At 47.1% G+C, this 24861-nt stretch overlaps 1 protein-coding gene across 1 annotated transcript in view; it reads right to left on the bottom strand.

Annotated features, from left to right (window-relative positions):
• Positions 1-24243, bottom strand: part of LOC119463958 (thyrotropin-releasing hormone-degrading ectoenzyme) — a 58533-nt gene extending 34290 nt beyond the window's left edge. The window contains exons 1-9 of the mRNA XM_049655442.1: positions 24223-24243; positions 22590-22748; positions 20261-20403; positions 16831-16929; positions 15318-15482; positions 14571-14663; positions 10107-10376; positions 7247-7453; positions 3329-3524 (exon numbers count right to left, since the gene is read on the bottom strand). Of these exons, the coding sequence (XP_049511399.1) occupies positions 3329-3524; positions 7247-7453; positions 10107-10376; positions 14571-14663; positions 15318-15482; positions 16831-16929; positions 20261-20403; positions 22590-22748; positions 24223-24243 (1353 nt within the window). The remainder of the gene's footprint in view (positions 1-3328; positions 3525-7246; positions 7454-10106; positions 10377-14570; positions 14664-15317; positions 15483-16830; positions 16930-20260; positions 20404-22589; positions 22749-24222) is intronic.
• Between the last annotated feature and the right edge of the window lie 618 nt (positions 24244-24861).

Below are 24861 nucleotides of genomic sequence, written 5' to 3' on the forward strand. Positions count from 1 at the left end.
CCTTACGGGAATGATACGAAACACATCATATTGACACTTGTATTCCAGTATAACGGGGTGCAGCGCACTAAAGTGCACACACCGCACGGAACGTTGCAAAGCTTTTCACGCGGTGCCGGGCGGACACTAGATGTGCGCCGGCGACTGGTATGGCTACTGTGTATGGGCCGGGCCGGGCCGGCCGGCTCCGAAGAGGCTCCAGGGTATGCGAGGGGAACTCGCCTTGTTTACACGTAAAGCTACATTTATCTCGTGTAACACCGCTGTTAACGCGCAGATGTGTACGCCAGGCATGAGAGGTTGTTCACTTTCACGATTCTTGGCGTATATGTGCAGCGCGACCACGGTGTAAGCGCGACATAGACGCGCAGCACAAAGTATGAACGACACATGTGTGTCGCGCTGCACATATACACCTAGAATGTTAACCTACCAACTCACCCAGTTCGCTGTGTTGCTTGTACGATTGTTCTGGTATATGTGGGTCTGGAACAGTCTGTTCCGAACAGAGTAAATACTAGCAGATACAATTTGCCCGCTGCACCTTGGCTTTTCTTTACACTTTTGTTTTTGTCAGCATTCTGATTTTCCGTGTAACGTTGGTTGATGCGCTGGTGTTCATTGTTTTGTATAGTAAGCGAAAACCTCAGGCGCTCGCGCTTTTGAGACAGCTGTGATAGCTTCAGCATTTACCGCCCACAATGCCTTGCTTGTTCGATCGGCCTTAGTCTAAATGAGGAATGTAATTCTGCCTCGGTGTTTAATAATCGCTGTGTTATAGTGGATTGATCTTAATGTCGTGCAGTCTCATGTTGGGAAACAGGGTCATGTATAGGCATACATATGGTTGTCATCTGCACTAATTCGTTCTTTCTATATTAACAAGACTCACGGGCTTCTGCTATATATGTATCAGACAAAGCACAGCTGTTGAATATTGCAGATGTTTCGGCGGTGGTGTTTACTTATCAGTGAAACTGCTTTTATGCAGGAACACTTCACAAAAGACTAGTTTGAGCATGGCCTACAAAAAAGAAACTGTCTGAAGCCAGAGGCTGTTTTCTGTGGGCGGAAGTGGACTGAACGCACTGTTGAATGGCATAAGTTTTCCTTGCCTCTGATGCGATAGGTCGCAAAGCTTTGTAACCTAGACTTGCGGCGAAAGCCTGCTTTAATGGTTTTATTGACTTGATACAGTGTCTTAAAATACTGGTTCTTCGGCGCTGATGAAGTATGAAGAGATGAAGAAAATGTATGATCATATTACCGTCTGTAATGTGTGCATAATTACTTTGCAACTTAGCCATCATGATGTGATTAGTGCAATAAAAATAACCTGTTGTTACTCTTAATAGCATGTTGCCCTTTCCTGTTGCTTTGAATTCTGCCCCCTAAGCTTCAAGAACCAGCACTATTGCCCTGCTGCTAGCAGACATTAGTCATTCATTCCCTTGTACCAAATAAATTTGATCTAGAAGCTCCTGCATCTTAAATCTTTTTCTACTCGCACATTTGCTACTATGAAGCAGCTGTTTAGTGTGCGGTATGAATGAATCGTAACAATAAGCTTTGCATAAAGTGTGCGCATGTCAACGTTTGAAATGCGTTTCACTCTACGTGTCTGCACCGCATATACAGGGTGTTTCAGCGAACACTTTCAAAATTTATTTAAGGTTGCCTGTGGCAGATAGCCCAGTTCTGGTTAATGAGCTGGTCTACTCGAAGAGGCGGACATTAGTTACACAAAAAATTGAAATGCATAATCGACTAATCAACAAAAATTCACTAATTAAGATTTTAACTGATTACCTGATGGACCATATTGCAATTTACAAATTGTAGCCATGGAGTTCGCAAGGCGGATCCACTAAGAATTCATTCTCAGGATGACACCAGTTTCGAGATAATAATTCCCGAACTTTGCGGAGAAATCCATTCGCGTTCCAGTTGATTTTGTGCTTGAATGCATAAAGCGACGTTTTGTTGAGAACCTTAACTGGAACGTCAATGCATTTCTCCGCAAAGTTCGGGAATTATTCTTGAAACCGGTGTCATCCCGACAATTCGTTCCAAGTGGATCCGCCTTGCGAACTCCACGGCTGCAATTTGTAAATTGCAATATGGGCCCTCAGGTAATTAGTTAAAAACTTAATTACTGAATTGCTGTTAATTATTTGAATATGTATTTCAATTTCTTGTGAAAGTGATGTCCGCCTCTTCGAGTAGACCAGCTTATGAACTGGAATTGTGCCATCTGCCACAGGCAACCTTTAAGAATTTCGCGGCAGTGCACTGCCGCGAAATTCCGCGCGCCCACACCATGCCCATTCAGGACAAGAGGAAAGTCTGTTGTGATGCGACCCGTCGTGTCATTTCGTTCCGCCCATGCAGGCGACGAAGTGCTCCTGTGGACACCTGTTCGAGTGCCAGGGCTCTGTGAAAAACTTCTTCACAGGTATCGCGGCCAATATACCATGCTTGAAAGAACATCTGCCGTGAACTATCGCGTAGCCCCTGTTACCTCGGTTACTGACCGCCGTTGCCGCAGCACTGAAATTGGTCACGTCTCGCCTGAAGCCGTATCTTCGGCGTTCCGACCGTTTCTGACTCGCTGCCTTACCGGCCGCTTTCGTGAGAGGGGGGGGGGGGTTAATGTGAGCGCTAACTGTGCAGTTCATCATCGTCTTCATGTGTATATACCCATCCTCATAATCATCATCATTTTCTCGGGTTGGTGTTCGTGGGCTGTCTCGCGCTGTGTGACAATACAAGAGCTCTGCCTTCGTCCCGGGCGTCGTCTCACTATATACATATATATATATATATATATATATATGTTCAGATAATCATTTCTGAATATATTTGGTCATGCGCCACTCGCGTACTTCGCTGTGGTGGCGCGAGATGGTACAGTGTGTCCAGAGGAAAGGCCGAGAAAGGAGCCTGGCTCCTCAAACGCCCATACATGACGCTTCCTGCGTTAGCACAACGGTGGGTCCCCACTTGCTTCAATGCTAATCGCATTAACGTCGACATTCGTGGTGAGATGGGTTCTGCCGGAATATTGCGGTGAATATGGGCTCAAGTCTGCTTATTGCAAACTCATGTTATACGGGGCCTTGTATAAAAAACTCAATTTTCTGTCAAGGTATTGGAAGCTTGTGGGTGTTAGACTTTTTCAAATATTTTAGAACAGACATCAGCTGTATCTATATACTCGCACCCAATGGGCCTATCAAATAATCGAAACCACCACTTCGCGATGGTGGGAAGCACCAGCATAAGCTGGCCCCACACTGGCCTCTAGTAGACTGCTTCGTATACTGGCCTGCTTCAGGACAAGCCCGGGTCCACTGTCGTCGTGTACCCAGAGCACACTAAGCAAGGGGTAACCTCCGTAGTCGGCCCACGTATCCATGTGGCGAGACAGCAGCCCCGAAAGATCCAGAGTCCGCCAGAGGGCCGCACCGTCGGCCACTCCGTACTCGTTCTCCTTCAGGTATCGCCTGATGCCCGAGTCTATCCTGCACAAACAGCAAGGATGTGTGTCCGTGTTGATGTCAAACTTGACGCTTACACACATTGACAATGACAAACACGTTTACCTACCAGAAACACCGTTAAAAGAATGTACTAGCAAAACGTGAATGGATGAAGCAGCACTGAGGACGACTTTTTGTGACAACGTCGGTAACTATATACGGCGTGTTAGCAGCGTTCTCGTGCGACCACTGTCTCGGCACGTTAAAAAAAATGACAGCAGATCCACGAGGTGAATGATAATGAGCGGGCGAAGCTCCGGAGGGAATCATCGGATCTCCCGCTTAAGGGGACGCTAGCACAAACGCGTTAGAAACGTGCAGTACTCTCTAGTAAGGGGGAGGGGCCACAACGTCTTACGCAGCCATTTACACAAGCCTGAACGTGCACCGCGTTTGCCGACGCCATCACATGACTGCTGAGAGAGTATACCCCCCGTATTCATAAACGCTCCTCGACTTGAACTTGACTTGCCACCGCCTTGGGCAGCGCGTTCGAAACGCGTTGAAGGTGGAGAGGCCACAGCGTCTTACACCAGCTTCTTACACGGGCCGTAACGCGCTAGCACAAACGCGTTAGAAACGCGCTAGAAACGCGGCCTTTCGTTAATGTTGGGTATTTATAGCCATCGTGGTGCGTTTGTCCATGTCCGCTTCGTGGCGTAGTGGGCTAACGCCGCGCGCTCGGAAGCGAGGGGTCCCTGGTTCGATTCCGCGCTACGGACACAACTTCGGAATTTTTTTCTCATTTTTCTCAGACTGGTTACACACTACTACTACTACTACGACGGGGACGGAACGGGTGCCGCTATAAGGAGCTTCGCCCCTAAAATAAAACATTCAAGTGCACGTTCGCGGTACCTAAGCCGCTGCTGTGTACACGTGTGTAATGGAGGGCGTCGGGGTGACGCCACCCGTGGGCGACGCCTAACGGCCGCACGAGCGACGCGCCGAAGGAACGAGTCGCGACCTTTTGCCACTGATATACTTACGCGTTCATATTGTGAACTGATTTCAGGACAGATTTTATTTACACGTTGCGAGGGTACGACGCTCCACAAGGAGGCCTGACCGTCAAGGCGCATAGAGAAGGGTGCAGCAAGGTGGCTCTTAAGGTCAGTCTATAGGGAAGCAAACCGAAACCCAAACAACACACAACGTGTTGACAGCAACTGTTGGCAGAGGCGTAGTCAACACGCCTACGGCGGCAACTCGGGAATGTAGTTTCTGCACTGAATGCTTCGAACGTTTTCATCAAACACGGAGTCGCAAGTCGCCGCCACCAATGATGCCACTCGCGCGTGCGAATTTCGGTGTTCCAGTACGCCTCCGCTGCACCGGGACGTACTGGAACACTGGGATTCTGCGCAACTCGTTTGGCGGTTTCATGCTACAGGCCGGTGAATGACAATTTCTCCCCATTTGTGAACCTGGAGAACCGGCACGGTCATCTGCCTCTAGACTCGGCTTTCAATGTCTATGGAACAACGCTGCAAAGGCGTTGGTCAACACGCCTGCTTCGGACCAACGCCGCAAAGGCGTTGGTCCCGGGTTCGTTCCACAGATCAGGACGAATTGTTCTGCAACTACGTGTGAAGCATTGTTTCTGAGATACCCGTATGAATTTCCGTTTTGGCTTCGTGCTACATTCGGGTAGATTATAATTTCTCCCTTTCGTGAATCTCCCACTACATTGCAGGCTTCCGAAGAATTGATTTGCCATTTCGCCCTTAGTAGACACTGGCAAACACCTTGGCGTTACGCGGATATTGTGCGAGATTATGACGATGGTGTCGCCACCTGTCCTTTTTAGGGGCGAAGCTCCTTATAGCGGCACCCGTTCGTCCCCGTCGTAGTAGGTAGCCACGTCTAGTTTTATGAATTGCTCAATAGATGGCGTTGTGTGTCCGTATATGTATGTATACCCATATATACATATAGATGTATACGTATATATAACCGTAAGCCGACTTCCGCTTCGGGTTCCACTTCCGGTTCCACTTCCGTTTCCACTTCCGGTTTCGCTTCCGGTTCCGGAAGCCAGCTTCCGGCTTCCGGAGAACGCTTCCGGCGTTTTATAAAAAAAAATTCCGAAAGTTGGGTTCGTAGCGCGGAATCGAACCAGGGACCCCTCGCTTCCGAACGCGCGGCGCTAACCACTACGCCACGAAGCGCACATCGACACACGCACCACGATGGCAATAAATACCCAACATTAACGAAAGACCGCGTTTCTAGCGCGTTTCTAACGCGTTTGTGCTAGCGCGTTACGGCCCGTGTAAGAAGCTGGTGTAAGACGCTGTGGCCTCTCCGCCTTACCTTCAACGCGTTTCGAACGCGCTGCCCAAGGCGGTGGCAAGTCAAGGTGGCAAGGAGCGTTTATGAATACGGAGGGTATACTCTCTCAGCAGTCATGTGATGCGTCGGCAAACGCGGTGCACGTTCCGGCATGTGTAAACGGCTGCGTAAGACTCTGTGGCCTCTCCCCCTTACTAGAGAGTACTGCACGTTTCTAACGCGTTTGTGCTGCGTCCCCTTAAGCGGGAGATGGTGCAATTATAATGAAGGGCGCTGTTATAAAATAGGAATGACGTCACATATGGCGCGTGTCATTGCTAGAAGTCAATCTTTCGATTTAGTGAGGCGAGACTGGGCACGGAAGATTCACGGTTTACCGGTGATTCCCTCCGGAGCTTCGTCCACTCATCATCATTCACCCCGTGGATGTGCGTTTTTTTTTCTCCTGGCTCAGCGCGCGCGGAGAGAAGAGAGGCGGGGGTCGGGAAGGGAGGGAGCTGGCGAGGAGCAGACCACGTGCGCATGCGCCGCCCTCCTTCGCCCTCCTGGTGGCCATGACTACGGCGCAGCAGGTTCTTGATACAAACCACGAACAACAAATTACGGCTGCCCTAAACAACTTCGCTGTTAAAAAGACTTTATCACATTAGGATGAAGACACGAACTGGTACCACGATACCATAGAGAAGCACGTAATACATGGTACAGTAGTGACATAAGACATGAAACCATACATTCATTTGACACTCCTAAGCAATAGGTCTCCAGCATGCTCTGTCGACAGAGCTGCCCATCATAAAGCACAGCGGGACCTTGATAAGGGCTTACTTATTGACATTCCTCCGGTCGTTGAGTGCTGGCAGGAAAAATCTACAGTTTTCTTATGGGGGGGGGGGGGGGGGGGTGAGGTTGCCATACCAATAATGGCGAAGTAGGCAGCAATAATGTCCAAAGTATGCTAGATCACTTGGCATAGGGCTTCAGTCGTGTTCAGGCCTTCAGGGTGCGTCTGGTTCCGTCCAGGCACCGATATCATCGCCGTACAGTACGAAATACTAGTTTAGTTATTTCAGTAATAAAAGGGATTTTGTTGTGCCTCCTGAGCCAATTTTTATGAAATTGTCTCAAACAATACAGAAATAAAGAAAGCCAAAATCTGATTATGAGGCACGCCTTAGTGAAGGACTACGGATTAATTTCGACTGCCGGGATTAAATCGACGACCTCGAGCTCAGTAGTGCAACGCCCTAGCCATTGTACTACAGCAGCGTGTCAAACCAATTACTAATCACTTTGTGCAGGAATATACCCTCGATGACCAGGTGAACAAGGTGTTCTAGCATCTCTGAATGTGGAATGGCGTTTGGTCTTTGCAGGGTTAATTGGTAATATCTGCGATGGCAACATACGTCACGGGGCATAGGTCGGCAAGCATCGCGAAGACCAGCGTGGTGCGGACAGAGCCGCTATCCACGCCATTGTCTTCGTAGTCCATGGCCTTGCGGCGGCCCAGGAGCCGCAACCGGTCCACGCTCTCGCCGAGGCCCAGGTGTTGAAGAATCTGGCGCTGGAACAGGTACGCCAAGGATTCGGCAATCCATATGTCCTTTAGGGCACTGCAGTGCGTGGTTACGGCTCCATTAAGTCTGGGCCACTTCCAACAATATCACGAAAGTTTAAGTTTCCTCCGGAAGGCGAATTATTGATAGCGATAGCAAAGCATAGCATGACTAGACGAAGTAAACTTGGTAGCTTCATTTGCCGAATAAATTACGGTAAACGTTTGCTTCCTAATTAAATTGACAACCATGGTGCTACGCATGCACAGGAGAACATGAACAGATCTCACTAGACGACCGCGAACACTTGCAGTCAACGCTGGCATGATAAAGAACACCGACCTGGCAAAGCAAACATCTCGTGCTGCCTTCCGCTTCAACGCATCTACGAAACGTAAGATTACGCGACCTGCAACACTGGCAGCGCGGTAAGAAAGAGCACGTGATGCGCCCAGCCGTCACGGCTTGCCCATGCTTTGCACTCGCTGCAGATTACCTCCAAGATGCGGCGGGCGGGCTGCGTATGATGCATCCCTCGCCAAAACCATGTGCAGCCAGGGCTGGGATAGACGAGGAGACGCGGGACGCTCACCTGCCACCCTAGCCTGTACTGGATTCCGATACCACTCACTTTACATTACCTCTCGCCTGCGTCCTTGCGCGCACAACAGCATCACGTGACCTCGTAGATTAAGAATCCCTCTATAAGAAAGTACCAGGTACAGGGATTCTCACTTTTGGCTAGACTATTCTCATTTTAAAACCGCCATCGCCAAACTTAACGTCAAACAAAGGACAGAGATAGGATATATTGGTGGCCTGGTTGGTAGGCGATTGCTCTACAGGCAACGCATCAGTATACGGAAGTATGAACTATGAACACCATGTACTCAGTGCTTGTGTTTGGTTCTGTGTTTGCACATGTGTCTACAAGTGCATTGCAACCAAAATGACAAAGCACCTGTAAAGTCCGCAGGAGCAATGGGAGCTTTAACCAGCCCGTATAGGAGTAGTTCAAGCCATGTTTATACTGATTCATGGTTGCGGAATGGGTTCCTGTTGTCGATGCTCAAATTTTCAAGAAATTAGCATGCACAGGTTCTTGCCATGCTGCGAGATACTGCAGCAAAAAGAGATGCGTATTGTGGCACATATCTCGGCCTTTTTTGCAATAAGCTCACATGTCGCTATATGCGCTTCCCTGTACTTCACACCTGACCTCCGTTTCAGCCATGAAGAGAGCTTCTATTTGTATGATTAGAGTGCAAAGTACACTTGTGAATTTGTCATTTTCTAGACACGCCTAACCATAATTCTTGCTCCCTGACGGTGTCGACCGTTGCGCTAAATTTGGAGCACAAGCATCAAGAACCATCCAATGCTGAGTCCGCAAACCTTTTTTCTTCGTAACAGTTGTTTTGCCTTACGCTTGACCAGCCCCTTTCGCTAACTATACGTCACACATCATGACAGGCTGACAGCTGCCTTTACGAAACCTTCTAGCGTAGTAATTTTGGCGTGTGTGCGTGTGCGCCCGAATGCGGGCCAAAATCCGTCCGACAACTTGTCGGAAAGGAGATTGCGCATACATGCTGTTGGAACTAAGTGGAATCTTGTTGGATACGGTTGCTGTCAGGACAAGTGCTGCTTCAGATCACTCATGGAATGTGGCCAAGTGTCCATCATTTAAAGGGGTACTAAAGAGATGTATTTAGTCAGCTACATTGGTATCTGTTGCACACTAATTGTACTAATGGAAGCCCAAGACAGGATTCAAAAACACTCTTGCCATGATGTAAAACATGATAAACAAGAGGAGACGAAAGAAAAAGACAACGAGAGGCGACACCACCTGAAAAATTATCTCAGCAACTCTTCATGACGTCATGAATTTTCACGGCTACTGCACGGCATTCACAAGGCTTTTCGTTCGTAAGTACACGTTGTCATCGGCAGCTAGCTTCACTAATGGTATGTCCTGCCTTTAGGATCGCAGAAATTTTGTTTTATGAATAATTCTAGCGTATAACTAATTCATGAATCTGGACCCGGAGGGTAAAAGATATGCCATTCGTGAGAAATGTACAAGCTGCACCTGGCATTGCTTGGGAGCTCATCAGGAATAAAAAGCTCTCAAAATAGGTTAAAATACGCAGCAAGAATTTATGAGCTAAACCAACGTGTTCATATCCGCTGTTCAATGGCGGAATCCTGAACAATACATAAGCTTTGGTCATTATTTTGCCCAATATTATTTATCTTTTACCGATAAAGAAATAGGATTAGGGCTTTGAAGGAGCAAGAATAAGTAAATACGGAGGTATTACGTGCCGAAACCACGATCTGATTGCCAGGCATGCCGTTGCGGGGGGCTGCGCATTAACCTTGAACACCTGGGGTTCGCTCTAAAGGACTGTTTCACGATGCTAAATTGATGTAGTCAGTCAGTGACGACCTAAGAACGCAGTTGCAAATTGCACTACTGTCTAACACGAAGAACTTGTATAGACGCGCCAGCCAATAACGTTCAGTCCATTATCTGAAGGAGACAAACTTATTCCAATATCGGCGTCTCTCAGGCACTATATTTTACCGCGTGGAGGCACAGACAGGAGGTGCTGTGTGGTTTCGTGGCCGGAGCTCGTACTAGATTCATTGCATTTCCCTTTAGTGTAGCTTATAACGCTGGTGACCACGATGACCGGCTCACCGAGGCGTGGCATACGCGACGAAAAACTGAAGGACGATGTGTCGCACGACCGTGACGATCCAGCTGCCGCGCTGCCAGCCCGCGGAACTGGCGAGCGCTCCTTGTCGGAGGCCGATGAAACCGGCGCCCGACACGGCGACCACTGGCAAGTCGGGCGCCACCACCAGGTCGAGCACCTGCGACGTGTTGCTCCACTCGCCCACAAACCGCTCGAGTAGGCTCACTGCCCTCCCGATGATCCTCACCATGGCAGTCCGGTAAGGGATGAAGCTGGATGAGAAAGCAGTTTACGTCAATCTAATTATGGGGCTTCTACGTGCCAAAACCACGATATGATTATAAGGCACGCCGTAGCGGGGGACTCCGGAGTAATTTGCACCACCTGGGGTTCTTTAACGTGCACCTAAATCTAAGTACACGGGTGTTCTCGCATTACGCCCCCATCGAAGTGTGGCCGCCGTGGCCTGGATTCGATCCCGCGACCTCGTGCTCAGCAGCCTAACACCATAGCCACTAAGCAACCACCGCAGGTCGGTTTACGTCGGTATACATAGTGCACTTTTGGCATGATAGTGCACCCATCAGAGAATGCATGTTCCTTTAGGTCCAGCTACGTACACGTGCCATGTCCACAAGTTTCGGACATTGCCCCTTCAACCGTATGTCAAACTTCATCGCAATGCAGGAGCGTAGCCCACTGGTCAGCATTTTCAAAAAATATTTCAAAAGACTGGCCGAGTTTCAACAACTTTCAGTTAGCAACGTCGAGAGTGTACTTCCTTGTAATAACATACGCCTTTACAGCATTAGTCGTAACTCCCCTACTGCTTATAGAAGTGTTTTGGTCAGGATTAAAACACTCCTATAACAGAGCGAGAAAGTTATGACTAAGTGCCATAAATGCGTGTGTTACTTGGTCTGATTCACACGGCCATCATCGACCCTGTCCCGTCACCGTCGTGACACCGGCGTCTGTCAGGACAGAGCGCTTCCTCGTCGGTTTCTACTCAAAGACGGGACGCTGGCGACGTTGTTCGATGCTCCTAACACCCCCAGCGTCCCGTTCTTGAAAAGAAATCACCGGGGAAACGCTCTCTGCTGACGGATGCCGCTGCCGTGATGGTGACGGGAAGGGGTGAATGACGGCCGCGTGAATCAGGCCTGAAATGGCCATACATAATCGATGTTACTGACTGAAAGCTGATAAAATTCGGTAAAGCTCTTCAAATACCATTTTTATATGCTGTTCATTGCGTTACGCTGATGTATTGCGGGTGAAGTTCAACAGGTGTCCAAGTGGCAAAGTCCTAAATTTACGGGTATAGTAGCACACTCTTTTGCTGGTTCTGTTCTATGAAGGCAACTAAGAAACCCATGGACATTATGCTGCGGTTCAATCAAACACCCGGTTTAGCCAGTTCACTTCAGTCTAAAATGTATGACTTTACACGGCGACATTACTAAAGCCAATCCCATGTTTCACGGAATGTTCGGTCAGCAGTGGTTGAAGAATGCTTTCTTTTTCTTCCCCGTAATGCATGAAGCCAGTAATTGAGCCATGCATGTTCTTTGAACCAACGGTTCAACCCATTATTGATAACACGCGACATGGCTGACTGCGTTCCAGATCGATACTCAATTACTCAGTAAATACAAGGATTCACTAGAAAATGCACGAACGAACATTCTACCACCTTGGCTTTCAGTGGACGTCTAATGAGGGTAAATCGTGATTCCTCACTGAATAAGCTATTAACACCACAGAGTAACTAGTTCTCATACCGGCTTGCGTGTTGATTGAGGAAACCCGACATCTGCATAGAGTTCCCTACCAATATTACAGATATATCTGTCGTTAGCATATAGGGGAGCTGCGAGTGATTAATGGCGGTCCAGCCAGCACGGTAATATGTGTAGTTTCACAGATCTACCTAATCTTTTTTTTCTGGCTTCAAACTGCCTTGTCACTGTGAATTTTATTACCTTCAACGGTTGCGTTAGAAATGCAAAATTTTGCAATAAATATGCACGTGCCTATAGAAACGTATTGCATTCATGTATTTGGAAATCTACAGTTACGAACATTAAAGCGTAAAGCGTCACAAAAAGCGCCACAAGAATGACTGAAGCCATAAGCACTATCATTATTATACTGTGTACTGGTCCGTGTAGCACCCACCATTCCCATGGCAGCTAAGCGACCACAGCGCCACGGTTTCACCTAGTGATTTTTGTAGGAAACTCTTCGTGCGCCCCAATTGCAGCTACAGCGCCACCTTGAAGCACACGGTGGCCCTCTTCCAATTACAAGTACACGATAAAACGTTCAAATCCATGTGGATGTAATGAGATTGGCCTAGGTATTTAAGCCTGCCGTTACCGTTTCTACCTTCTAAGCGGTGTAATAATCAATAAAACGACTCAGGCCTTTCAGACTATCTAGACTTAAGTGGTTTTCCATCGATGATAATCTTTATTGATGTTGTGTGTATTTGCATAGCAGGGGCCTTCTTGTGTGCTGAGACACCCATGGTGTTCAAGACAAGAACGTGTCTGACGCCAGTGTATATACATGAAATTCACGCACGAGTGATGAGGATTCTTGTTTTGAGGGAAAATAATGCCGCGTCACTGTCGGGGTTCGCTCGCAATTTTAACGGATACTATGAAAACCACGCCGGATTACACATGTAAATGACATCAAAACCAAATAGCATTCCTTTCGAATCCAAGATTGTTGATATCCGTCCGCAAACACGACTTTGAAGGGGAGCCAATGTGCTGTAAAAACTTAATTCCAGAGTTTCGGTTGTTGCCTTCACTGCTCATTATGGAGATGTACTGTTCTGCACTACCCGATGTGTGAAACTGGATGAGCTTGCAGGCTAGCGTCACCGAACTGTTCTATGCCACCAGAAGTCTTGAAAGCCCGGAATCGGGATATCGTACTTTCGCGCTGTCGAAAGCTTAAAGGCACGTCCACACTATAGTGGACAAAAAAGAGAGACCACTGAATAATGGCCGATTCCTTCACGTGAGAAAACGCAGCGAGGAACTCTGACCCTCTCTTTGCATAGCTAATCCCATCCGCATTGATTGCAGCTGAGGGTGAATTTATCACATGCTTGCTGCCGCGTCAAAGACACCTGCAAGTGTGGCCACGCCGATGGTGGCGAGATTTTGCCACGAGCTGCTTTACGAGCATTCTTTCACACTACAGTGTGGCCGTGCCTTAACACGTTAACGTTGCCGGCACTAGTCGTAGCAGGCGTTATCGATAGTGTGGAAACCCGAAACTCCGTATTATGGCTTCTACTTAACTAAGTAATTTTTGTGCTTTCAGTCACGGTTGTGGTTTCACTTAGGCCTAAATAAATATTTTCTTCTTTTTTTGCGGCTTCGGTCGAAATTTCACTCCTTCTATCCGGTTGCCGAGATTTCCCCACACACCGAATCTCAGCTGATAAATGCGAACGGGACGCTCAACCGAAATAAATCCTGATTTTCCGGTCATGTTTGTTCAACCGACAAAGACATGTCGCCATGCCACAATTTCTGACTCGAAAACAGCGCTCTGCACATGGATTTTTAGCGAGAGTGAACACTCTAAGAAACTCGTGCCGATGAGCCCATACACAGTCTTCCCTGCAATATTGAGTGTTTTGCAGGCTTCCCTAAGATGCACTGCGCTTAGCCTGCCCATTCACAGTTTGCACGGTGCCAGAATGTGTGGGTATTAAGATAATCTTTCGTGCTTGATGTCCATTTTAGTTTTGATGCAAAATCATCGAATGGCCCATTAGGCTAAAAAGCCGGCGTCTGTAGCAGCGAAAGGGCACCCAAATTCCCATTGGCTGCGACGCCACTTCACGACCGCGCCTCGACGGAGCAGAGTGGGCGAATCAAAACACCTGCTGCTTCGATTGTACGCCAGGTGTCGGGTGTTTCCGGTCTACTGTCAACGTGTAAACGTAGAATCTGTACAAAAAAACTATCCGCACCAATTTAGGCTCAAAACTCGATGATATACCCCGCAGCAGAACTCGAAACTATTACTCGAAGCGCGAAACTCGAAGGACCGCTCAGTGATGTTCAATTGGGCATCAATGCTTTCGCATTCACAACTCATAAGTGCTTAGATGCCCTCGGATTTTTTTAGAAACAAGCGCACGCACAAATTTTTTCCAGAGGTAGCAAATGGCATTAAAGTAATATTTGGTGCTATAACTACGCCTGCCTAAAATTGTTTGTAACTGTAATTGAAATTTTTTATTTATCTAAGAACATTTGGTCTGTGAGATGTTAACAAGTATGAGCGATCGCAATTGATCGCTGGCTGTGCTGTAGGTCATCTGTATGACCAACCATGCTCCATAGGCATAGATATTTGGGAGCAGCAGATATGCGCGCTGGGAGGAAACACTGTCGCACGCAGATTTCTAATGAGCGTGTTAGTGTACTCACGCCGTGGTCGTCCACAAGTTGAGCCTCTCGTGGGACACGACGGTGAAATTCGTGAAGATGGCACACAACAGGTAAGCCGACATGGGCTCCGTTCTGCGATTTGACAAGCACGGCGTTTCGGAAAGGCAGTCGTGCTCGCAGCTTTGTATCAAGCGGCCGAAATGAAGACGAGAACGCAGGCAGGGTAAATAACGGCTAACCAAAACAAGAGAGAAAGTGAAGATGCCGCCATTCAACAAGATCACCACTAAAGAAACGTTAGCAATAATACAACAGCGTGAGGTACGTGTAAAAGGCTACGCAAAATAATCTTTGCAATACTTTCAAAAAGAAAGTCAGCAACATAATTTGAAACTAAATTCTGGGGTTTCGTGCGACAATCAAGATACGAGGTTCCGCATAATAATTTGGCAACCTGGGTTTCCTTAACGCGCACCTAAATCTGAGTGCACGAGCGCTTTTGCGTTTCGCTCTCGAAATGCGGCCGCTGCGGTGGGGATCGAACCCCCGACCTAGAGCTCAGCAGCGCAATGCCCTATAGCCACATAGGCCACCGCGGCGGGTCAGTCAATAGCTATAAACGCAAAATGCACACCATTTTTTCCACAACGTCAAAAGAGTTCTAAGCGATAAAAAACAAAGCTCGTCTGTATTCTATGCACAACCACGACGCGAGGTCTCGACGAATGATAATGCTCGACGTGAGTTAGCTAGCCAATCTTCCCAATCCTGTTACCCCAAGTGTACCTGTGGAAGACATGCACCACGGTGCCATTGGTTTGCGTCCAGATGTTAGCTATGCGGGCCGTTGAAGACGCGTGGAAATGTTGGCTGGTCAGCAGGCGCACGTCGAAAGTCGTCTTCCATCCGGGATCTTTGAAGCACGGAAAGCTCACGTGGGCGTCCAGTTTGCTACGGAGTTGTGGGAGATGCATCGACAGGGATTGGCTGCTACAATTCAGGGTTCCAATTCGACAAGCTTTTCGTTGGTAAATTATCTTTCCCATTGGCTGGCCGCCTTCGATAATAACATTGTTGCCGCTAATAATATAGTAATAATAATGCAGCACCTGGATTGGCTTAAATTTTCTCTTACCGAAAATTGTAGCGTAAGACGTTTTTGTGACTACGGGCCCAGATACGCTATAGGCCATCGCTGGAACAGCGGGTAATTTCTTTGTACGCAATTCCAAAATTGTTAAATTACTTTCACTAGAACGATATGGCACTTGAAGAATCAGCTGCTTCATAAATCGAGAATCTTTCTTTTTCTTCTTTGGTGCTTGATTACTTTGATTTCAAGAGCATTACGTTGGGAAGATTTTATTTTTCTGGTTACAGACACAGAATTGTTTGCGGTATTACAAGAAAATACTGTAATTATTTCTGTTTTAGTTATTTCTAATGCGACAGTCGACTCATTTCATTCGCGTTTACACATTTTACTATTACTGTGATTCACTTTGTATCTGTTAAAATTGTTCTATTACTGCACCTACTATACCAGATGTTTCTGCGATGACTTCTAGAAATTTTTCCAAATCGCCTATGGCAGATAGCACAATTCAATCGTTAAGCTGGATTGCTCATACAGGCGGCCATTCTTTGCCCGCGAAACTTAAATGCATATTCGACTGATTTAAAAAGTTCACTCATTCGGTTTTTACCAATTACCTTATAGCACATACTGCAATTTACTTCGCATTCTAACCATAACTATCATGCCTCAGAATTCTCTGTATTTCAATCAAGAGATTTCCCTCTCTCTCTCTCTCTCTCTCTCTCTCTCTCTCTCTTGACGCCTCATAACGAGCAATGTAATGATAGAAACTTGCTAATGTTATGAACACTTGGATGTGAACATACCTATATATTAATTGTGAAAACAGCCTAATCATTATTCAAAAATTATTCCATGCTGAATTCGATTCGATTCTGCCACTGTAAGGTTCGTATTCGATTCGGCCTCAAAAATTAGAGAGAGAGAGAAACGAAGACAGAAAGGTAGGGAGGTTAACCAAGTATTCCCACACCCCTATTGAAATGCGGCCACTGTAGAAGATACATATCAGCTGTGCCACCATAAGTTGATTCAGTCGCGGAAAGACGTCACTGAGGTTTAGTGATAGCTTTAAAGCAATTGAATATTTTAGATATTATCAACACAATAACCTCCCATCACTCAATAATAGTAATAATATTGCCTAATTTGCCAATGTGAACAATATAAACCGGAGGAGACATTTAACGACGAACTCACTGGGGTAACATGAGCAAAACAACTTGATTGCCATCTCGCTTCATGACGAGACCGACATCCCGGCGGAATCGGCCCTGGAACTTCACTGTGAGGTTGTACCTGGAATGTGAAGGTTATTTGTGACAGCGCGCACTTCACATTGAAAGCGTTCTCCCAAATTTCAGTTGTGTCGCCGGGATTCCCTGCTAAGAACTCACCTTGAAAGATAAAAAAAGAAACAAGGATGCTAAGGGCAAAGAAGAGCGCGAGACAAGGATGCACTAAGCACTTTCCTTGCAAATTGTTCTCGTGTATTGATTTTTTTCTTACGTATTTTTAAAGTGAGTTTATTCTGACTTGCCCAGCTTCCAATCCTTCACCAGATGCGGCTGCCTTTGACCGACACCTCTTACATAAGTATTAAGCGCGCGAGGTTCTGGCGTCACAATCCGCCGGATGGGAGCAGCGCTGCTGCCGTTCCGGCCTCATTCAGTTCCCTGACAAAGCCTTTCCAGACACGAGTAGTAATTTTGCGTGTGGTTGAGTGGTTGTCGAAGAGGTGCGGGTCTGTATTTGTGCGCCATTTTAATGGGTAACGAAAGAGGATGGTGCGAAAATTGCATACTGTGGTGGGCAGAGATGTTCCGGGCCTATTATACGACGGAGAGAACGATATGGAAGCGTTATATTTTCCCGAGGAAGACATCATGTGGCACAATTTCATACACGCGGTCCCAAGGAGCGGTTTTGTGCCGACTGCGTACATGAAGGTATGACACTTGCAAGGATCATTTATACTCATTTTTCACTGCACATGTGAGCTTTGCTTGCATAGCTTAGAACCAGAAGTTCAAGTGGGCGACAGGCACATGTTTCTTTTCTGAAGAAGAAAGAGACGCGCTTCACCGGCATCGCCTCGCGACAGCTAAGTGGGATTCATCTGGGAGAACGCTTCAGCCAAGCCTACGGTGTCAGTCGCGCGCTGCAATGAACGCCATTTCATTTGGTGGAGGTGCTTGTTCTTCGTCAACCCTGGAACTCCGCTGTCCGATGCTACCCTCCATCATGCTCAACGAATCCAGACAGACTCTGCCAACTTTGACCACGTTTGTTGTTACCGGTGTGCCGCCCTCTTCAAAGGGATCCCACAACCTTCAGCGGCACTGGTGACAACGACTTAGACGATTGGTTGTCCTACTACGAAAGAGTCGGCGTGCGCAATAAATCGTACGATACCACGAAACTTAACGTCATCTCTTAGCTCACCCACGTGGCTAACCTATCGTACCGCAACCACAACGCAGACCTTGACCCCTAGTCGGCTTTTAAGACAAGCTTCACGCAAGTCTTCGGCCGCCCAGCTGGTAGTAAGATTCATACCGACCATTGGTTGCGCACTCGCCTCTCTACGATACACTCAAGTCTTCACAAGTTACGTTCAGGACGACTTGTGCAAGCGTGTCGATACGTCGATGACTCAAGGTTATAAAATCAAGCACATAATGAATGCAGCAGCACCGGCAACACACAGCACTGTTGTCGACGCCGTCGGCGTCCCGCGTTCGCACAAAATGCGTGCGGCGTTGGTGACCGTTGCCGGAGCCTCTGATATAAATAGGCACTTGGTGCCGCAGCTAAACGTCGCCTCCCTTCCCTTCCCTCCCCCGCCCCACGGTCTTTCGTGCGTCAGAAGAAGGCACGTTTGCTCTACATATATGAAAAGGAGGAAAGAGACTACTTCTGCAGCCCTTAAGGGAGCACGGCACAGAACGCGCGTTTGTTTTCCGCCGTGCGTTCACTCCCCGTGAAAGCGCGCGTCCCTCGCGCCCTTTCACTCGCACATACAGCGTTCGGCGGCGCGCGGCGACGATTTCATCTCCACTGACGTCATACGGAACCTCACGGCGACGGCGACGGCGACGGCAACGGCGACGGCGACGCCGACGGCAGAAATCTGCTTTGGAGTGTCCATATAATTGCTATCGCAATAAAAAGAATCACCGAAGACGCACTGATATGTTTCACACAAAGCACCCCCGTGGTGTCGTCGAGGTCAACGACCAGTGCCAATGTTATGAAGAGCTGCGTCAGCAAAGACTTCTAACCCGCGTCCTTCTGAAAACGAGTTGCTTGCCAGCAGTAATGCTAGTAGTTATTCGAGCAAGTCTCGTCTTCACACTATTAGTTTTCGCGATAAATGACACGTTGTCCCAGTTCATTGCTAATTTATTCAACACTTGACACTGTCAGCCGAACGAACGATACATGAATTTCAATGCGCAAGCATTCTTTGGCGAGTACCTCCGCCCCGCCACGAGAAGAGTGTAATGCCTTGTATTTGCGCCAAAATGCGTAATTTGCAAAGTTAAGACATGTAATTGTTGTAATAGTGTGAATGTACATGATTGGTAGATTTATAAGTGATAAGGAACAATTTAAACCAAGAAATAAAATAAAACGCGAATACCCATAGGGGTATTAGGGGTATTTCCTTAGAAAATGCATGAAGAAGCTTATAATAGGGGCGCACCAACTGAAATTTAGGGTAGGTCCACATGAAATTTGGGACTGGGTCCACTCAAAATTTGCAGGTGGGCCAACTTGAAATTTGCGGGTTTGGTAAACTTTAAATGTGGGGTGGGCCAACTTAAGTTTAAGGATGGGCCAACTTGAAATCTGGGAGTGGGCCAGCTTAAATTTCGGGGTGGACCAGCTGATGTTTGGGAGTGGGTCAGCTTGAAATTTGGAAATGGGCCAACTAGAAGTTTGGACGTGGACCCACTGAAATTCGGGGGTGGGCCAACTTAAATTTGGGTGTGAGCCAACTTAAATTTGGGGGTATGCTTACGCATACTTAGACAACTCTAGTAAAGTTTCTGCATTCTTTTTTATTTTGAAAGTGACCTTCATTTCTCATTTTTTCTTACAGGCCAGCTTTCATCAAACCCTTTACTATGTTAAAGACTAAAGGTATGCCAACGCAAGCAACTCATGCATTAAAGAGAGCGAAGCTGTGGTTATCGCACGCCTCGAAAGTTGTCGGGGTCTGTTTTGTCACTGCCCGGAATGTACCAAACCAAGCCTCTTCAAGTACTTCACTATATCCGAACATACTACGTCTACACTCTCCTTTATATCCGCTGCCTATACTTGTATACTGTGCCGGCTCCACAAACGCCGCAGTCGGGCTGCGCGTTCATGTGACCCAGGGCTTCGTTGCTAGCAGTTCAGTGATGATTCACCACCGACGCTGGCGTCCGGCTGAACATTCTCATCCGTGCCCTGGTCATACGGCCGCTTCGGGACTTCGACGCAGGCTGCGTGGCTGGCTCCTCTTTGACATTATATAAAGAGAACACGTCGCCACGCACCGCCGTAGGCGTTCACGTTCGCCACACGAAAAGTGCTGTGGAAGACCGCAGAACAGTATTGCTGTAAATGATCTGCTTACGTGCGACCCTGCCTGAGGAGGTGAGTTGTGTCGATGACGACCTTGCTGCCGTCTCGGAGAACGCGTGTGACGCGAACAGGAAACGACTTCCATCGGAGCACTGTCGCTACGACTTGCAGCTTCTGGCTGCAGTCGAGGACGATCTGAGCAGAAGTAGAAAGCATAGAACGAGGTCGTGTGAAAGACAGTGAAGTCAATACGTTCGAAATTATATATACTTTCTACAGTGCCACTATGGATAATTCGATGATTCGGTTAATTCAATCCTGACCAAAGGTTCGGCCCAACACTCATACATTTCTATTGACCACACTGTATATATATATATATATTGACCAAACTTTCGTCATTTCCATGCTGCAATTAGCCTTCGACGAATAATTCGACTTGGCTGGCCATCACGGGTGTGCCCGACCCCAACGGTGACGGCAGTGGTGATTCTAAATGCGTCGAAGTCCGTCTCGGCGGCACTTCGGGTACAGTGAATGCGTCGAACACACATCTCCGGTCAAAAACGCCTACTTTCAGCCTCCCATAGGAAGATTTTCAAGCGACATTAGCTCGCATTGAGTTATTAAAGTACTTAGACAGACAGGAAAATACACGAGTGTGCATGCGCACGTGTGTGTATGTGTATGTGTGCGTGTGTGGGGGGAAGGGGTGCCCGAAGACACAAAGACAATGGATATATTCAATTTGGTTCCTGTGACATAAACTACTCTGACTGTTGGTGCTGTGTTACGCGAGACCACTAGTCTTTTGAACGCCTCTTGAACATGCACTTCCATCCTTTGTTAATAACAAAGCATAGCCCGCCCACCATGCACAGAATTTGCGTATTCTAAGAATGCATCACAAGTAAACCATAGATATCACCCAGTATGCCGAAGTAGGTACAACATATGTGCATATATGTATTTTTAATCTTTATAAATACATAATGGCTTCCCTATAACAGAGGCGATCAAAGTTCGTGCCTTCCGCCGGATTTTTTCTTTCGCTTTCAAGTATCACTTGGAAGTCACAGCTGCTCTATTCTTTATCAATGTTTTATTCGACACGGCTATCATGCGCCGCAAGCATGTTTTCTGCAAAGCGCGATCATTTGTGCAAAACGTGACAACATGTGGCACAGTGTGCAAATTATGCACACCATTTGTCCTTTCTTTTTTGTGTAACTGTTCTTCCTTTTCCTTCGTTTCCCAGGTAGAAAAAATAGCTGACCCTTGTCGAATTGAATTGAGTTTCATTGAAGAAAGTGTTATACTTCATGAAAGCAGATTGCTATTTAGGGTGCATCCATGAATGTTTACTCCAACCAATACAAGACGAAACAGAGTAAAATATACAGTGGATAATATTGCGCCAGAAATTGGCGTCGCTGCTTGGCGTCACGCGCGAAACTTCAACTTTTTTGTATAAGGGCTCTATGAATGCGCCCTGTAGCACTCAAGTGTTTCGATATTAAAACTGAAGGTTTGTTGAAATAACCATTGGAGCATTGAACTGCATCATTCGTGTCTTGCGCATCAAACCATGCATGTCATACATCTATGTATTAGGCATACTTACACATGCCAAACAAGAAAAGAAATTGATGTCACTGTACCGTGCAACATGAAAAATCCGAGGATACCTAGGCACTCGTGAGCTGTGAATCCGAAGGCATTATTGTCCAATTGAACGCCGCTGAGCGGTCCTTCGAGTTTTGCCCTGCAATTAATGTAACATAGCGGTACGTGCTGCCCGAGCCAACAAGCAGCAGCAGCCTGCGGTGCCAACAGCCGCATGTCACCGAAGTCTTGCACGACGAGAGGCCGCGGAAGCCGCAGCGGCCACCAAGGCTCGTAGGCGCGCGCAGCAGCTAAGCCCAGTGAGGGTGAGAGAGATACGAATCACGCACCGGTTTCCGAGAGCGAGGGTGACATGGCGTCGCGGCGATGTCATGACGCCAAGTCTCCACTCACGCCACACCTGGAGCGCTATTGCGGCAGCAGGTGTTTCCTTTCGATCGTTCGGCTCCGTCGAGGCGCGCTTGTGACGTGGCGTCGCATCCAATGGTAATGCGAAATTAGGTGCAGTTTCGCTGTACAGACTACAGGCACTGGCTTTTTCGCTCAATCGGCCATTTGATTCTGCTTTCGCATCAAAACTGTTTTAATTTTTCAAGTTGGAATTTCTTAACTCCTGTTATACAAAAACGAATGCAAGGAATGACGCCTGGTCTGCAATCCGACATCACTTCTCGCAGACTGGCTTCATTTATTTCGTGTAGGGGCAAACGTCGGCGTTTCTTATGGGCTTACGTAGAGACGCCTAGAGACCTCACCTTTCTTGCGTTGTGCTGAATCTTGAAGACTGCATGCACGTATCCCTCGTACGTGCGGTTCTCGATATGCGGGTGCAGCAGCAGGTCGTAATGCACGGGTTGCCATGGAGACGCAGCTGCGATTCGCAAGCACGAGAGGTCTCCAACTACCACTAGTACCTTATAACAAGTGCACTCACAATGTGTGTCGAGTAAACCAGAAAAGGCTTAATCAGTTCTTGACGCACAACCACAGCCTCGACAGCGGGGAAAAAGACTGTGCAGGGACAAAGCAGCTAAAAGTACCCCTTAGCTGTTATCACCTAGTTACAACATATGCTGAAGGGTACTAAATTGCTCTATGTCAAGAAAGTTTCCTTCCAAAGCTTCATTTTCATTACTATTACGCAAGAAATATTCATCACTAGAGAAATAGAAAGCTGAAGCTCAGTTCCTTAAACTTAGCGGCCGAACGTACCGTTACGTCAGTGGGACGTCACAAATATTGTTTGTTTTTTCTTGAACTTGGGATCGTTTTAGTGCGTAAATGATTTGGTACATTTATGCATTAAATAAATAGGTGGTGTCTAAAACACGTGAGCCATGCCTTGTTTCCAGCTCTAGAATCAGTGTCGGTGCATGCAAGTCCAAAAGGTCAGCCTTAGAGACATGTTTCTCTTAATCGAGGGCAACGGTCACAGAAGCGTAGATTTCGACACCGCCTATTCTATTGCAATACAACCTGACCCTTCTTTGTCGCTAAGCATTCAACAAAACTATCGGAGCCCGCTGTCAAAATCAGTGACGTTACAGAAAGTTGGAGCTGGAACTGCCGGAGGGAGACACCACTCTTCCGATTTTGCGTATTTGTCGGCTTATCAACCCTCTGCTCGCGATAAGAGTGAGCTTTCGAGCATTTCGTAACGGCAGTACATAAACACAGATTAAGTCATTATTACTCTTCAGTACCCCATAATCATCTGCATCTACTAAAAAATAAAGAAATCACACGTTATCGTGATACAGAACAAAGCATCGCAAAAAATGGAGCGTTGGCGTTGCAGGGTCCCTTGGTATTTCAACTGAAATAACAACCCTAAAAAAGATCGCCGAACACCGCCCCAGGTTTCTCTCTGGCTGCAGCGTCGCGTACTTCAAAAGCAAGCAATTTGGAGCGACTGATGCTTACTGGAAGAAAGCGCTTTGTGCCACAGCTTACTGATTGTTCTGTGTCTAACATTGGTATTCCAATGCTGCTCACAGGAAAATACAGCCCTCTGGCACAGCTTACTGGTTTTTCTGTCCGTAACAAAGAAATTCCAGTGCTGCTCACGAGATAAAAGGCCTCTGTGGCACAGCTTACAGATTGTTTTGTGTCTATCTAACATTGGAATTCTAGTGCTGCTCACAGGAAAAAAGTGCTTTGTGGCACAGGTTACTGACTGTTCTCTGTCTAACATTGGAATTTCATTGCTGCTCTCAGGAAAAAAAGGCTCTGTGCCACAGCTTACCGATTGTTCTGTATCTAATATAAGAACTCCAGTCCGGCCCAATAGAAAAAAGTGCTTTGTGGCACCGCCTACTGATTGTTCTTTGTCTAACATTGGTATTCCAGTGCTGCTCGCAAGAAAAAAGGCTCTGTGGCACAGCTTACAGATTGTTCCGTGTCTAACATGGGAATTCCTGTGCTGCTTACTGGGAAAAAGTGCTTTGTGGCACAGCTTACTGATTGTTCTGTGTCTGACATTGGAACTCCAGTGCTGCTAACTGGAAAAAGTGCTCTGTGGCACAGCTTATGACTGTTCTCTTCTAACGTTGGTATTACAGTGCTGCTCACAGGAAAAAAGGGCTCTGTGGCACAGCTTACTAATTCTTCTGTGTCTAACATAGCAATTCTAGTGCTGCTCACTAAAAAATGTGCGTTGTGGCACAGCTTACTGATTGTTCTCTGTCTAACATTGGAATTCCAGTGCTGCTCACTAGAAAAAAATGTTTTGTGCAACAGGTCACTGATTGTTCTGTGTCTAACATTTATATTCAAGTGCTGCTCACAGGAAAAAAGGCCTCTGTCGCACAGCTTACAGATTGTTCTGTGTCTAACATTGGAATTCCAGTGCTGCTCACTTAAAAAAAGTGCTTTGTCGCAGAGGTTATTGATTATTCTCTATCTAACATTGGTATTCCAATGCTGCTAACAGGAAGAAAGGGCTCTGTGGCACAGTTTACTGATTGTTATGTGTCTAACATTGGTATTCCAGTACCGCTCATTGGAAAAGGGGCTCTGTGGCACAGC

Source organism: Dermacentor silvarum, chromosome 9 (assembly GCF_013339745.2).
Source record: "Dermacentor silvarum isolate Dsil-2018 chromosome 9, BIME_Dsil_1.4, whole genome shotgun sequence".
NCBI classification, from domain to species: Eukaryota; Metazoa; Arthropoda; class Arachnida; order Ixodida; family Ixodidae; genus Dermacentor; species Dermacentor silvarum.